Raw genomic sequence first — 14901 nt, forward strand, 5'->3', positions numbered from 1 at the left:
GACTCATTAAACAATTTTTTTACAGCCTTAAATAAAAACATGGCCAGATTAAAATTTCCGCTGCCTTTTTACAAAGAAAATTATGAAGAAATTTTGATTTTTTATTGAAAAGGGATAGGTATGATAAGATCAATTAAGTTATTGCACATCATTTAAAATCTTTAACTGCAAATCAATCCAAATAATAGATCACGATAAACTACGTTTAACTGATTTTTTGGCGCGACAGCAGACAGAAAGAAAGAAAGGAAGTCGTTAATTATCAGTCTAAAGGTTTTGAAGTCATTTGTCCCATTAAGGTCATTGCTATAAATGACCATCATATTGTTACTCCAGCTTGCGCAATCTACTCTGCATGTTTTAACTGATATTTATAAATAAAAAATGATATAATTTCTTTAAAAATGGATTGGATGTCTTAAAAGAAAAAAAAAAGATATGAAAACAGATTTTTTTCAAGCAATAGAGAAGTTGCAAACTCTGAGAAAATCTTAAACAATTTTCTTATTATGAAACATTGTATAATCACTTTTAAAATCAAAACAACCAAACCATAAAAGTACCCGAATGGTTGTTAGGCCAGCTAGGAAGATTCCGACGATCAAAGATGTTCATAAGCATACTAAGTATCTCAAGCTCTGTGATACAGTGACCTTGTTAGCAAATTCACATTTAGTCAAATGTTGACTGAGGTGTTTCAATACGTCTAATTGTTAGTCTATTATTTACACACCGAACTATCCAAGGGTTTTCCCTTTATTTCCCGATCATGACAAGAATCACAAGACGGGTATGACGGTGGGCAGGAGATGCTCACTTCTCCATTGCACCTGATTCCCACATCTGATCTTGAGGAGGTTTGCTCTACTACAATGTTTTTATTATTTGAATGGACTTTCAAGCCTTAATCTGTTCCACACAATTCACCCCATATGTCATTGGATGTGTTTATAACGACTGATTAAGGAGAAATCATTAAAATATTTAGGCTTGAATTTTTTTTTTATCTTTTCTCTTAATTGTTGTTATTCACAATAAAGAAGTTATTTTGTCATACTAAGTATTTGACGTGAAAACAAACTTTCTCTTTCTCTCTTAATCAAAAGAATAATTTCTTATAAGTGAAAATATTATCCATTAATTTGCTTATAATTTAACAACAAAAAATGGAGTAGCAAAACATGTATATTCTTTTCCTACTAGACCTTTTTCCTTGAGAAAAAAAATCCCACAAACTAAAATAACATGATGTTATAATTGAAATATAGGGAAATAACGAACAAAAGCGTACACTACGTATGTAGTATTTCTAAAAATAGGATAATTATTGACGGACAAATTGATGAAACAAGAATATCAGCAGTCTCGATTCAAGTCATCATTTAGTTCTATGGGCGATACCATGATCATGTCAGCCAGTACAATCTACCATGGAGTCATATGCTTACTGACTTTTTTCATAATTATTGTTAGTCTATCATTTACACACTAAATTGACGACGGATTTTTATGTTATTTTCCGATCAGGATAAGGTGCATACGGCGGGTGTGACCGGTCCGCAGGGGATGCTGACTCCTCAATGGCACCTGATCCCACCTCTGATGTTTTGGAGGACCGTGTTTGCTCTGCTCCTGTTTTGTATTGTTTATTGGAGTTTTGAGAGCTTGAATACTGTTCGTTGTTTCCCTGTATTTCATGGTTAAAATCAATTCAAAACAACTGATCAAAATCTCTTCAGATAATAAGTTTATTGAGCAGCGGGATATCTTTATAAAGAAACTTACAACTGAGATTCTTAATCTTTCGCAGACAGAGTATACAATCCTTCTTCATGATATCAGCGTAAACGCCTCATAGATAATGAGGTGTTTTATGAGCTGTTAACAATTATTTAATCTGTTGATTTATTGCTAATAATGTTGAACTGCAACATCCTATGTTGTCCTGCTAACACTTATGTATGAAACCGAGTTTAAGATATGCTTACACACAAACTTTAAATCTGGGATTACTAGTATACAGTTTATCAAAATTTCCGAAGAATATCAACAAAAAAGTACATTAACACAGGCAAGAACTCTGTTAAGGATTAATACTTTAGTTTATAATCCCCAAAGACCTTGCACTTCAGTTTGAATTGCGAGCTGAGTTAAGTCTTATGCACTTTGATGAATCTTACAGAGAAACTATAGAACTAGGGCAAGGACATACAACATCATTTGCGGTGAAAGGCAAGAAGAATTGATTAATATTTTTATTTCAAGGGGTCTGGGCCCCTTTTTTTAAAAGACTTTCTCACGACCACAAAGATAAAAGAGGGAGAATATGTTGGAAATTTTGCAAAGATTTACAACAAGGGAATCTTATGTTGAGTCTCCGAATGTCCTGTGCTATGATAACACAAAACAAATAATATACATAGAAAGATTAATTAATATTTTCTTACAAAAAGGAAACTTCAACTTACTTAATTTAGCATTTTCTTCTTTGTTATTGTTAACAAAATAATTTGGATACTTCAGTATATACTGCACATACGTGCGTCACAGAAAAATTACTTCTATGAACATGATGAATGAACATAGAGCCACAACGCACAAAGAGGGATAAACATGTCTAATATTTATTTCTATTACTTCTTCTGCTTATGATTTTGTAGATAACGAACAGTGATTAATCTCGAAGATATCTATAAACAATATACATCTTTTGAATAAACATTAAACAAGGATCCCTGGCAATGCTGAAGATAGAATCTAGTGCCTAGGAGGAGTAAACATAGAATTTAGTGCCTAGGAGGAGTACCCTGTTGACCGGTAACACGCGCCGTGAGTCCTATGTATAAATAAGAATAACATTGACAGAGTATTCTGTAGTCAAAGTAAATAAATTCAGTTTAATAACAAAGGCCTAAAAACTGGTGTGATAATATTCAGCCTGAGTACTATCCAATGAATACAAATATTTCGAAGAAATGAATTATGAAGTTATTAAGCCAAAAAATCCATTGAAACATTACAGATCGTGAGCAGAGCAACCACGGACCACATATGAATTGCTATACTAGTATGGAGGAGGAGAAAGTCTCCAGTTTGCAGATCCCACAAGTCGTATGCTCTGTCATAATCTATTAAACGAAAACAAATCGGTAGATAGTTCAATGTTAAAGTAATGGCCTTATATCTAGCATGAAAAAGTAAGAATTTGATTTAAGGAGGCTGAGATGTCAACAAATTAACAGCAAATTAACCACAAAATATAACTTAAGTTTTAGATATGATATCTTTAGCTGTCAACAATCATTCGACAAAGAAAAATTTCATATATATTAGTTTTAAAATTTGATCATTTTTGTATATCTTTATATGGAACTCTTCTTCTAAAGGAGATCGAAAAAGTCTAAAAATGGCCACGACCACTCAGCCCATTTAATGATAAATTGTGATTGCTGACAAGTCCGTTGTACTGACCATGAAACTTGATGAATGATAATTTTGAACAAGACTAATAAGTTAAAACATGGATTTAATTTTTGAGAATTCATGAGGATGTGAACTACGACGCTTCACGTCGGAATGAAAGAGATAGGGTCACAATGGAAATATTCTTACCCATCCCAGAATGATTCATAGTAACATGAACTTTTCCTAATATGCAAAGAAATATAAGGAAAAATGTTCGGGAAAGTTAATATGTCCTTGTTCTTTTATGTTTGTAAAAAGTTTGCGCTAAGAAATTTTCGTATTTAGAGTTAGAGAACGCTCTTGTATTAATCTTATATGCAAGTGACATGGAAATGACGGTAAGCGTAGTTGTGGAAAAAAAAATTAAGTCATCATTTATATAATAAAATTGTTCGTTTAATTTTTCTTTTTATTATTAATGTTTTTTCTTATACAACAGTAAAATTAAATGACAGTTGCAAAGAGTGTGGAATCTGTCAATTTTTGTGGGATATATCGAGTCGACATATCAGTTTCAGTAACAACTGGTAACATCGATATATTTAATTTTCGAGCCGAAAACAGTAGTATTTTTCTTCTTTGCATGTTCTTTTAATATAATAAAATCTGCACTTTATGAATACAAAAATAGGTCTAGTAGTATGGTGGCGCAATTGGTACCCATCGTATGATTATTTTATCTTCATAAAAGCAGATTCATTAAAGTGATTTCATTCGTTGAATTTAAATTAAACCTTATTTTATTCTATCTTAAAGAGCATCCAATTGCAAAGCTTTGTCCTATAGATGAATACCCAGTGGTATCTTCAATTACAATAGAATATCATTACTGGATCAAAAAACATTCTAACAGATGAAACGACGTGAATGTCAGCGAGCATCTGATTCCCACAACTCCCACACGGGGATGAATTGATGATCCTTTTTAAAACAGAAAGTATTTGATAATTTTGAAATCAATTTATGAATCAAACAGAAAGTACAAATAACGGTCGTTTGTATTACCAACAATGAATCCCGAATGAAAGGGCAGATGACGGGGTATTAAATAATGGATACCTACAACTGAAGCTCATCAAGCTTATATCTTTTTTATCGCCTCTTTTATAGAAAAAAATGTTAAGCAGCGTATCTCATGAAGACTATACACATTCGTCAATTATAAATGAGACTGCTATATTTGTAACTAAAAAGTAACTCCAAATTACATGAGGATATATATTTCTAAACCGCTTACCCAAACCTTAAACTGAAATTAATTTAATACACCAATAGATTGAACAGTCATTGCAAATCACATGGTCGACCAAAGTATTATCTATCATAAATAATGAAAGATACGGAGATAACGAACAGTAGTCAATATCAAAGTCCATAAAGCAATATAAAATAGGAGCAGAGCAAACAAAGACCCCCGAAAACTTCAGAGGAGGGATCAGGTGCCACGGAGGAGTGAGCATCCCCTGCCGACCTGTCAAACCGGCCGTGTGCTCATTGTCATGATCGGGAATAACGGAAAAATCAATTCAGTGTGTAAATAATGGACTAAAAATTAGCATGAAAAGCGTCGGCATTTGACTTAATGAGAAATTGTATTTGCTGACAAAGTCATTGTATCGACCATAAAACTTACGAAATGATGACTTTAAACGAGACTGCTGATATTCTTGTTTCATCAACTTGTTTGTCAATAATTTACCTCGTTTTAGAAATTGTTGATACTTAGAGCATGCTCTTGCGTATCGAATCAACTTAGATATATAACTCCGTATGCAGGTGATGAAGATATATTGCTGCATAAGTAAGGGAAGTTGACGATAGAAAAGTTAAATTCATCACGTTTATCATAGAGTTTGGTTGTTAGATTACCATTAACGTCTCTTTCATGTGAAATATCCAAGTATGAAACAGATGTGTCAGACTCTTTGGTAACTTTTATCTCAAGCTTTCCAGGATATATCGTATCCACATAGGAATGGAAATTAATAGTGTTAATTGACAATACGTCGTCGATATATCTAAATGTCGAGTTGAAGGCCATATCAAGTGTTTTTTCTTTTCACGCATAAGAGTTTGCGTAAAGTTTGCTTCGTATGATCACAAAAATAGGTCTGATAATAACGGAACGCAAATGGTACCCATGGGAATTTCAGTAGATTGTTGCAGGACTTGGTCTCCAAAAACCACATAGATATTCACAATCTAAAACTCAAGCAGCTTCTTGATGTCATCTTCAGACTACTTGTGTGTGCAATTAGAATGTGTTTTAACAAAATAAATAAATCATTTCTTTCAAGATGTTCAAATGCTTCTTTACTTCATTATCATTGAAACCTTGAATAGTACTATAGACATTTTGAGCAGGTATTCTGGTGGACTGTAAAAGTTAAGAAGGCGTTCTTTAGGCTAAAGTGTCCTCTAGAAATACAATCTTATAGCAAAGTCATTGACATCAGATATGATCCTTTCAAGACTTAAGATTCTCCCGGGGCAATTTTTTGCTTGATATATACTTAATTACACAGATCCACACAGACGCGGAAGCTGAGACTTTTGGTTCATCATCTAATCATCAAATTGCCACCTACTTAAAATTAATCGCTTTTTCCTTTGATAAGATTTCCTCTAAAAAAAGATGAAGTTTGTGGGCAGTATTTAGTATTAAATGAAAATAACCCTTGTCTTAATTAAGAAATATCCTGATAGAAAAAAATGATTACAAGAGTTGATGAAGTACGGCTGAAAATTAACCAAACATTACTTCTAAAGCTATTTTACAAGATTCTGATTTCAAGCGTAAATTAAAACAGCTGACTACATGATTTTGAAATCGATTGATGGATTGAATATTATTGTAACCTCAAATAAAAAACTGATAATTGCAAATTTGAGTCTATATTAGATTTTTTAAAGTTCTATGGTTGATTGAATGACCTTGTCAGCAAATCTAATGCTGACTGACTTTTTATACTGATTCTTAGGCCATTATTGACAAACGAGTTGTCAAAGGATTTTTCAGAGTTTTTCCCCAAACATAACATTGCGCACACGGCGGATGTGACAGGTCAGCAGGGAGTGCACACTCCTAGGTCCGTGTTTGCTCACTCCTATTTTGTAATGCTGAATGGACTTTGAGCTCAAATGCTGCTCGTAATATCCAAATATTTTCATTACAAATTCGATACAGGTCGAGTCCAGATATAAATAAAAAAATCTATTGTTGATTGATCTAGGTATACCGTATTATAACTTTCATTCATACATACAGGGATCATCGTGTAAGATGAATTCTGTCAGTGGAAAATCGTCAAATTCTTAGTTTAATTTTTACATGGACCAGTACTTAAAATACAAGTGTTTCTGTTACATGTACATGTGTATGCGTGAGATTTCTCATTAAAATATCTTTGAAGAAAGGTCTCTTGGCATTCTGCATTAATGTATAGATAGCAAGTTAAGCTTTTCAATCTACTTTTAATCTAGGCCTTTACTCCACAAACAATTGAATGAGCGCATAAAAATATTTATTTTTCAAATTACAAAAGTACTTTATATTGAACAATTAAATAGGCTTGTATTGTATACGATACTATAATTAAAAAAGAAAAGCATGAACACATTTCAAATTGGCTGGATTATTAAAGCATTGTAACACATCAGGTCCATGATTGGCTGAATTTTGACAACAGTTCTATGACGTCATCGTCGTCTGCGTCCTTGGCGTCGTCTAATATGGTCTGTCCGTCAGAGTTGGGGAGATTTTTATCAGCGCCCGCCCTCAGTAGAAGTTTCATGCTGTCTGTGTTACTGTTGCTGTAGGCGTGCCATAGTGCTGACTTCCCCATGACGTCACAGTGATTAACGTTACAACCATGCTAGGAAAAATAGACACACACTTTGTCATTAATTAAAAAAAATCTAAATCAGACTACAGATATTTTAATATTTATTCATGATTCTATGTATTTACTTACATAAAAAAGACAAACAAAATACCAAGTTACATTAACATTTGTATTTCCACTAACACGGTTTTACTAAACCATGCTTCACTGTGAAAAAAATTTAACTGAAATAAATGATTTTTCTGATGATACCATTGTATGAATTGGCGACTGATCTAGCCACTTTGGAGCCCGTTTTCCCTTTAGCGCCTCAAGTTGTAACATGAGTGGCAACCATTCAGACTGCGCATAAGACATGTTTTGGGACTAGACACATTTTGTTTGAATAAAATTTCATAGTCATCAACTAAATGAGACTGTTGAAAATGTACATTTGGTTCAGAACTTTAAATTTAAATTCTTGTGGGGGGGTTGGAGGGAGGGTGTTGACTAGGTCTTCTTGAAGACTTCATCATATGCATCATTGTCAATATATTTAGTGTTTGAATACTCATGCTTAAGGAGCAATAGGACCTTTCGCTGAAAAAAATCCTGTCAGTGAACTTTTTTCGTATTTTTTATATTACTAATTTAATATGTACTTAACATTTTAGAATGGTCCTGTCATGGGATTTCTTGACTTATTTAAAAGATATCGCCCCACAAATACCGCCCTGTTAAAAGTTTGTATGGAGTTTAGATACTTCATGTTTACGGGCCCATAACGGAGTCCATAATGCGAATTTTACGCACAGACGATAAATATGATAGATAACACAATATAATCAAAAATTTCAGAATATTCATAGTGTTAGATTATCTGAAAGCAATTGTTTTAATTTTATATAGTATTTGGGTGGGATAATTTCTGCATTTTTCAAGGCAGCTTCAACGACAAAAAACCTCATTTGGAAAAAAATTCTGTCAATAAATATTTCTAAATTTACGATGGAATGTCAGTCCTTCATCGTAATTATTTACTGCATAAATATCACAGGGTGATGCTTACCTCAATATCGCACAGGAATCGTTGAATTAGACGTAAGCATGATAAAAACGCTTCACGTTCGTATTTTCCGAGTGCGGGAAATCAATTGTGACGTCACACGAAAACATAAACATTCAAAATTATCTAAATAGAGAGAATCTCTGCTACTAAACACGAAAAAATATTAATTTAAAAAAAATCTGCTTCAGAAATTTATTACGATACATTGACTGTGACCTGTTTATTATGAAATAAAATTGATCATGATGGGTGTGTGTACTTGATCTCGCTGCACTGAGAATTCAAACACTACGTCTATGACGTCACTGACGTCAGACTGCAGGGTAAAGAGAAACAAATGTGGGTATTGGACAACTTCACAATATCTAAATGATGGCAAGACCTTTAAAAATTTTATTAATAATAATTTCTAAAATTAAATGTTTATAAAACAATTTTAGAATTTAGAATAAAATTACACAAGGACTGTTGATTTTAACAACGTTTAACATGTATATATCATCACCGATTATGACGTAATATGTCTTTTTATAGTCATGTGGCATGTGTCCTGTCTCCCCTTCATTGCAATACTTTAATTCCCACCTTTAGTCCTTGTTTATCCTTATTCAAATTAACAAAGAGACAGCAGATTTGAGTGGTTTCTATGGCGCAATCTAGCGACCCTCGCAATCTTATTAAATTAAATAACAGCCAAGCTGAAGTTACTGATTCGTTATTAACAAAATAAAAATCATTATTCGAAAGTTTTGCAAAATTTCATTTTTGGCCCTCGTTGTTAAAATTTAATCTTTTGTATTACGGGGCCATGGCTCCTTCAAATTTATAACAGCACCTTAATATTTCTGATTAAGTATCATGAACCAGCTTTTATTTTGATTTTTAAAGATCAAAATCAGGCATCCAAAACTAACCTTTAGCAGTACTTTGATGATGTCATCGTTGTCATTGCTGGCTGCTGTAATAAGAGGAGTGTGTTGATTGGACGGGAGCACGAAGTCCGAGTCTGCGCCTGCGTCAAGTAGAAGATGACAGATGTCGCTGTATCCACACTTGGCGGCAGTAAACAAAGGACTTTCTCCATTGCATCCTTGTATGTTTACATTACATTTACCCACTGTTGTATGGTAAAGACAAAATATTATTTTGTATTTAAAATATTATTCGCTAAACTATAAATTTTTAAGCATTAAAATTAATGAAAATATTTAAGGAATGAATTTTTTATTTCTTAGCCTTTTTCGAGTATAACCTATACATGTAGTTTGGATCAGTTTGCGATTTATAATCCGCAAAGCCATGGCCTCCCAAATGAAAAAAAGAGGGAAACAAAATACTATAACAAACTACTTACAAAACATATGTTTTGAAAGTATTCCGATAGTATAGCAAATCACATGCAAATGAGCTAACAAAACACTATAACAAACTACTAACAAAACACTTTTACAAACTACTAACAAAACACTTTAACAAACTACATACGAAACACTCTAACAAACCACTAACAAAACACTTTAACAAAATACTTAGGAAACACTCTAACAAGCTACTTACAAAACGCTTTAACAAAATACTTACAAAACACTCTAACAAACTACTAACAAATCATAAGCAACAAATCATCAATAAACCACTAAATTTGAATTTTTAAAATTATAATTATAAACACCTTGTTTCACAGTATTTTGAATTCCAGGATTGACATTATTCTTCAATAGAAAATAGCACACAATTCCGGGCCAACATTTAAAAACTTGAGAGATATAATTCTTAAGCCATATTGACCACTTCCCCAATCACATACATTTTCACAGAATTTTAAAGTATAATTATAATTCATCATTTAATCCAGTGCTTAAAACTGATATAAGCTGGGTAGTATATGATTAAAGGTCAATCTTAACATGAACAAAACCCCCCAAAAACAGGTCATATATGTACACATCCACATTCACAGATTGAAGGTTACTGTAGTCCGGCCATCATAAAAGAACTTTATCTCATGCAATAAATAAATACCTCTGTTATATCCAGATACATCCTAATTATGCTTTTTCCAATCAGGGATCAATATACATGTATATACTTTACATGTCCCTTCATCAATCTCTATGTTTCTCTCTGACCTTAAGTGCCGGTGGTTTGAAAATTGGCGCAAAACTAGTAACACAGGATGAAAATAGATAAGTTGTTCTTGGAAGATTTTACTGCACCTAGATAATTCAACCCTAAACCATGTCTGTTAATCAAATGAAATGCTAACAAAATATTACTTTGATGCAGACAAGTATAATGAAACACTTTCAAAATGCAATTTCATTCTGCAGAGTGTAAAGAAACATTAATAAAACACCAACAATGTAATGAAACATTAACAAAATACCATGCCACTCCATCCTGTAAAGTCTTGCATTGATGTTTCATTAAATGCAACACTTTCAAAACATACTAAGAAAATATAAAAGAATGATTTGTTAGTGTTTTGAAGATATTTTGCAAGTATTTTGTTAGATTTCTTTTTCATTTGGGAGCTAGGCTTGATTAATTGCCCTTTTTGTCAAAATTTTAAAAATCCTGGCATTGTGTCTTTATTGTATATATATACTAGTATATATGATAACAGCTGCAGACTGTAAGTCAGTGTAGATCTACTGGGAAATCGTCATTGTTTGTGAGGCACCATAGTTAATGGTTTTTGGGAGTCACCCTTACAAAAACAATATTTTAAAAATTGAATTCATTCGATTAATCAGCAGATTTATGCACAATTCTTAAGACAAGTTAAAATAATATCCTATCGTTTACAATGAGATGAAAGCTCTTGCGTTTTTCAATTTCAAAATTCGACAGTGTGCCACTTGCAATTAATGATGAGATTTAAGCTCAAAGAAATAAACTGTTTTTCTGTTTTGTTTATCAATATATATTTCAGTTAATCCTACCTTTGATTAATGTAGAAACTACGTTTTTGTTGTCGTTTTTTACAGCTTCACAGAGAGGCGGCTCTCCATTGGACAGGACAGTGTTCGCATCTTCCCCTTTGTTTAAAATTTTTGTAAGAACCTGTGAAACGTATTGTTAAAGTCAGTAATGAAAAAAAATGTTTGGAGTAACATTTTCCATTTTCAACTTTCACCTTGCCTCTTTATTTGATATATTGAAAATTTTGGTGCATGGGTATAATTTTCAAATCATTTTCCTCACATTCTAAAAAAAAAATTCAGTTTCAGAGATTAATTGTAAATATTTTTTTAACATTCAAAACTTCGAGGGAAAACTCGTTTAAAATAAGATTGCAAAAGAAAAAATGTCAATAATTTTACTATATGTTTCTAATTGGTCTTAGTGGGTTCATGTTTAAAATATCTAATAAGAATTTTTTAAATTTTATTTTGCTCAATGACAGTAAGTCAGAAATTAATAATGCTAGTCATTATTAAGTTACTTTAATGAGATTCTTGCGTAGACAGTCCTCAAATGGCGAGGCGCTGTTTTTGTCGTGGAGGTGAACATCACATCCTCTGTCTATCAGAAGTAAAGCTTCGTCTTCATACCCTGTGTAACAGAGAACCAAGCTATGTCAAAACTAAGTGTGAGATTATAACTTCTATAGAGTGAAAAAAACTTTACAAACAAGCAATTATGATAAAAGTCATGGGCGTGATAAAGCATATGGAGGTAACGAACAGTATACAAGATCAAAAGTCCATAAAACAATACAGAATAGGAGCAGAGCAAACAGGGACCTCCAAAACATCAGAGGTGGGATCAGGTGCCATGGAGGAGTGAGCATCCCCTGTCGACCGGTCACACCCGCCGTGTGCTACTTGTCATGATCGGGAAATAACGGATAATCCGTCGTCAATTCAGTGTATAAATAATGGAATTACAATAATTATGAAAAGCGTCAGTCAGCATTTGACTCGATGATAAATTGTACTTGCTGTCAAGGTCATTGTATCGACCATAGAACTTACGAAACGATGATTTTAAACGAGACTGCTGATATTCTGACATTCTACTCATAGGCGTCAGAACCGGGGAGGGGGGGGGGGGCTAGGGGGATTTAGCCCCCCCCCCACTTTTTTGCAAAGATAGACAAAATTATAGGCATTAAAAATTGGGTCTTGCCTTTTTTTGTTGGTTTAGCCCCCCACTTTCAATTAGCCCCCCCCCCCTTCAATTTGCTTCCGATGCTCTTAGCATGCTCTTGCGTATCGAATCAACTAAGATATATAAACTCCGTATGCAGGTGATGAAGGCTGCATTAGTAAGGTGTTGACGATGGAAATTTTAAAGTTAGTCATCATGTGTATCATAGAGCTTCATTGTTAGATTACCATACAAGGTCTTTTTCAAGACGTTAAAAATATCCAAATATGAAACAGGTGTGTTAGAAACAGGCACCTCATTTTTCTTGTGGACTAATAAAAAATATACCCCGTACCTGCATGTAATGATAAAGTTAGGTATGGGGTATATTTTTTATTACCAAAAAAAAAATAAGTAAGGTCAGGTGTCTGTGGTGCCAGAGTCTGTGGTATCTTTTATCTCAAGCTCCTATCGAAATAAGAAGGGAAATTACCATTTTTAATTGCCAATACGTCGTCGATATCTAACGTTAACGTAACGTTAAATGTGGAGTTGAAGACCACAGCAAGTGTTTTATTCTTTTCACGCAAACGATTTTGGACAAATTCTGCTTCATATCAATACAAAACTGAAGGTAAGTCAGAGTCATGAACACAGACGCTTGTTTAAAACAGTATGCTAGTTTTCTACCCTATATATGTATGAAACAAGCTCCTGTGGGCATGAACATGAAACAGAGATAATTTGAACCGTGTTTACCTTTTTGTATAGCGAGTTGTAGCGGTGTCCACCCGTAGAACATACAGTTTATATCCACGCCGCTGGTGATAAGTCTCTCTATTTTCTCTTTGTCTCTGTTTCTTACTGCCAAATGTAGCTGTTGCTCATCGTTAGCCATTCTAAATAACTGGATAGCGTCGCTGTAACTATGTAACATGTATAAGAGTTACCTCTCTTTCCATGCAACTAAAAAAAAAATCAAAGTACAGAAAGTGTTAGGAGTATACCGGGGAACACCTTTGTTGCATGGACAATGGTGAGCCACATAGTTGACATTATTTTTGACACTTTACCTTCCTTTGTTTGTATCAATGCAATATGATATGTACATAATCTAATGCTCTAATTTGTTCTACCTAAAATCTATTATAGAGGAAATTAAAGATGAATGAATGAATGCATACGTTTAATTAAATCTTTAAGAAGTTTTTTTTTTTTTTTAATTGACTTATACGGTGCTGTGTTTTAAGGACAGGTAACTCAATGTGAAAATGACCAACTAAGTGCCGATTTATGAATTTTCTTTTATGTAGGAATGACATGCGATAGTGATGATTTTATATTGATTTTAATTAAAAGTGTTTTTCTTTAAGATGTCATTGAAAGTTTTGAAATAACTTTCAGTAATAAACTTGATTTAAAATAAATATGTTCATCTATAAATATTAAACATATAAATAAAGTTAAAACAACTTACTCTAATTAAAGTCTGAAAATATCTAGAGTTCTAAATTAAAACTGAACTCAGTCTTAACCTTGAATAAATTAAAAAAAAAGTAAAAATACCCATTTGTCAATATTATCTACTTTAAATGAATAAGCAGTCTGTAGTTCTGACCAATGAAAAAAAGGAAATTTGCAGGTCCATTTTCATTAAAGAAAAAAATGCAGCTTTTTACGATGTCTCGTTTAAAATTATCTTGGGCAATGGATGAATAAAGTATTTTTTATTTTTAACTTTTCGTAAAGTTTTTTTGAGTTAAAACCTTTCCAATATATTTTTGTTTTACAGTAGGCCTACTGATAAACGCTGAAACTTTCGATTTTATCACAAATTATTTGTAATCGTTAGAGATTAAGTGATGAAGTCATTTACAGATTTGTTGCTGTAACGATGTACTTTTACGTACTTCTCTGCACGTGTTAATATTATATTTATGCTACATAAATACATTTTATGAGATGAAGTGTTTTATAGGAATTAAATCAAAATGCATAAATGGTATAATGTACTTCATTCTGTGATACATATCTGAAGTTTTCATCCATTATTTGTACACTGAATTGACGACAGATTTTCCTGTTATTTCCCGATCATGAAAAGGATCACAAGGCGGTTGTGACCGGTCAGCAGGGGATGTTGACCTCTTCGGGCGACTTCGATTCGTACCCGAGTATTAACTCTTGGTTGACATCACATGACCGGATGTTTACACAAACATGTGGTTTTCAAGCGAACTCATGTGAGTTTGAAGGGTAGCGAAAATAATGGCGTTCATGTTTGCTCTGTGCGATAATTTTATCAATAAAGTGACAATTTTGCGCATTTTTTTATTCTTAGGAATTCAGGCTCTAAGACCATAAACTGAGAGTAAAGTTTAGATTTTGAATATTTTAATAATTATTTAATGCACATGCTTAAAAACTTTTAAGTACACTGTATTTGAA

General features: G+C 32.9%; 1 protein-coding gene across 1 annotated transcript; it reads right to left on the minus strand.

Moving 5' to 3' along the window:
* Positions 1-6961: 6961 nt before the first annotated feature.
* LOC134244670 (ankyrin repeat, PH and SEC7 domain containing protein secG-like) lies at positions 6962-13393 on the minus strand. The gene is made up of 5 exons (XM_062726922.1): positions 13213-13393; positions 11807-11916; positions 11304-11424; positions 9273-9475; positions 6962-7340 (listed from the first exon to the last, which is right to left on the minus strand). Exons 1-5 carry the CDS (start codon positions 13388-13390, stop codon positions 7122-7124), a joined length of 831 nt encoding a protein of 276 aa, XP_062582906.1. The 5' UTR covers positions 13391-13393; the 3' UTR covers positions 6962-7121.
* Between the last annotated feature and the right edge of the window lie 1508 nt (positions 13394-14901).

The sequence above is a fragment of the Saccostrea cucullata genome, unplaced genomic scaffold, assembly GCF_032062105.1.
Source record: "Saccostrea cucullata isolate Sc308-1 unplaced genomic scaffold, CSIRO_AGI_Scuc_v1 ctg219, whole genome shotgun sequence".
Lineage (NCBI taxonomy): Eukaryota > Metazoa > Mollusca > Bivalvia > Ostreida > Ostreidae > Saccostrea > Saccostrea cuccullata.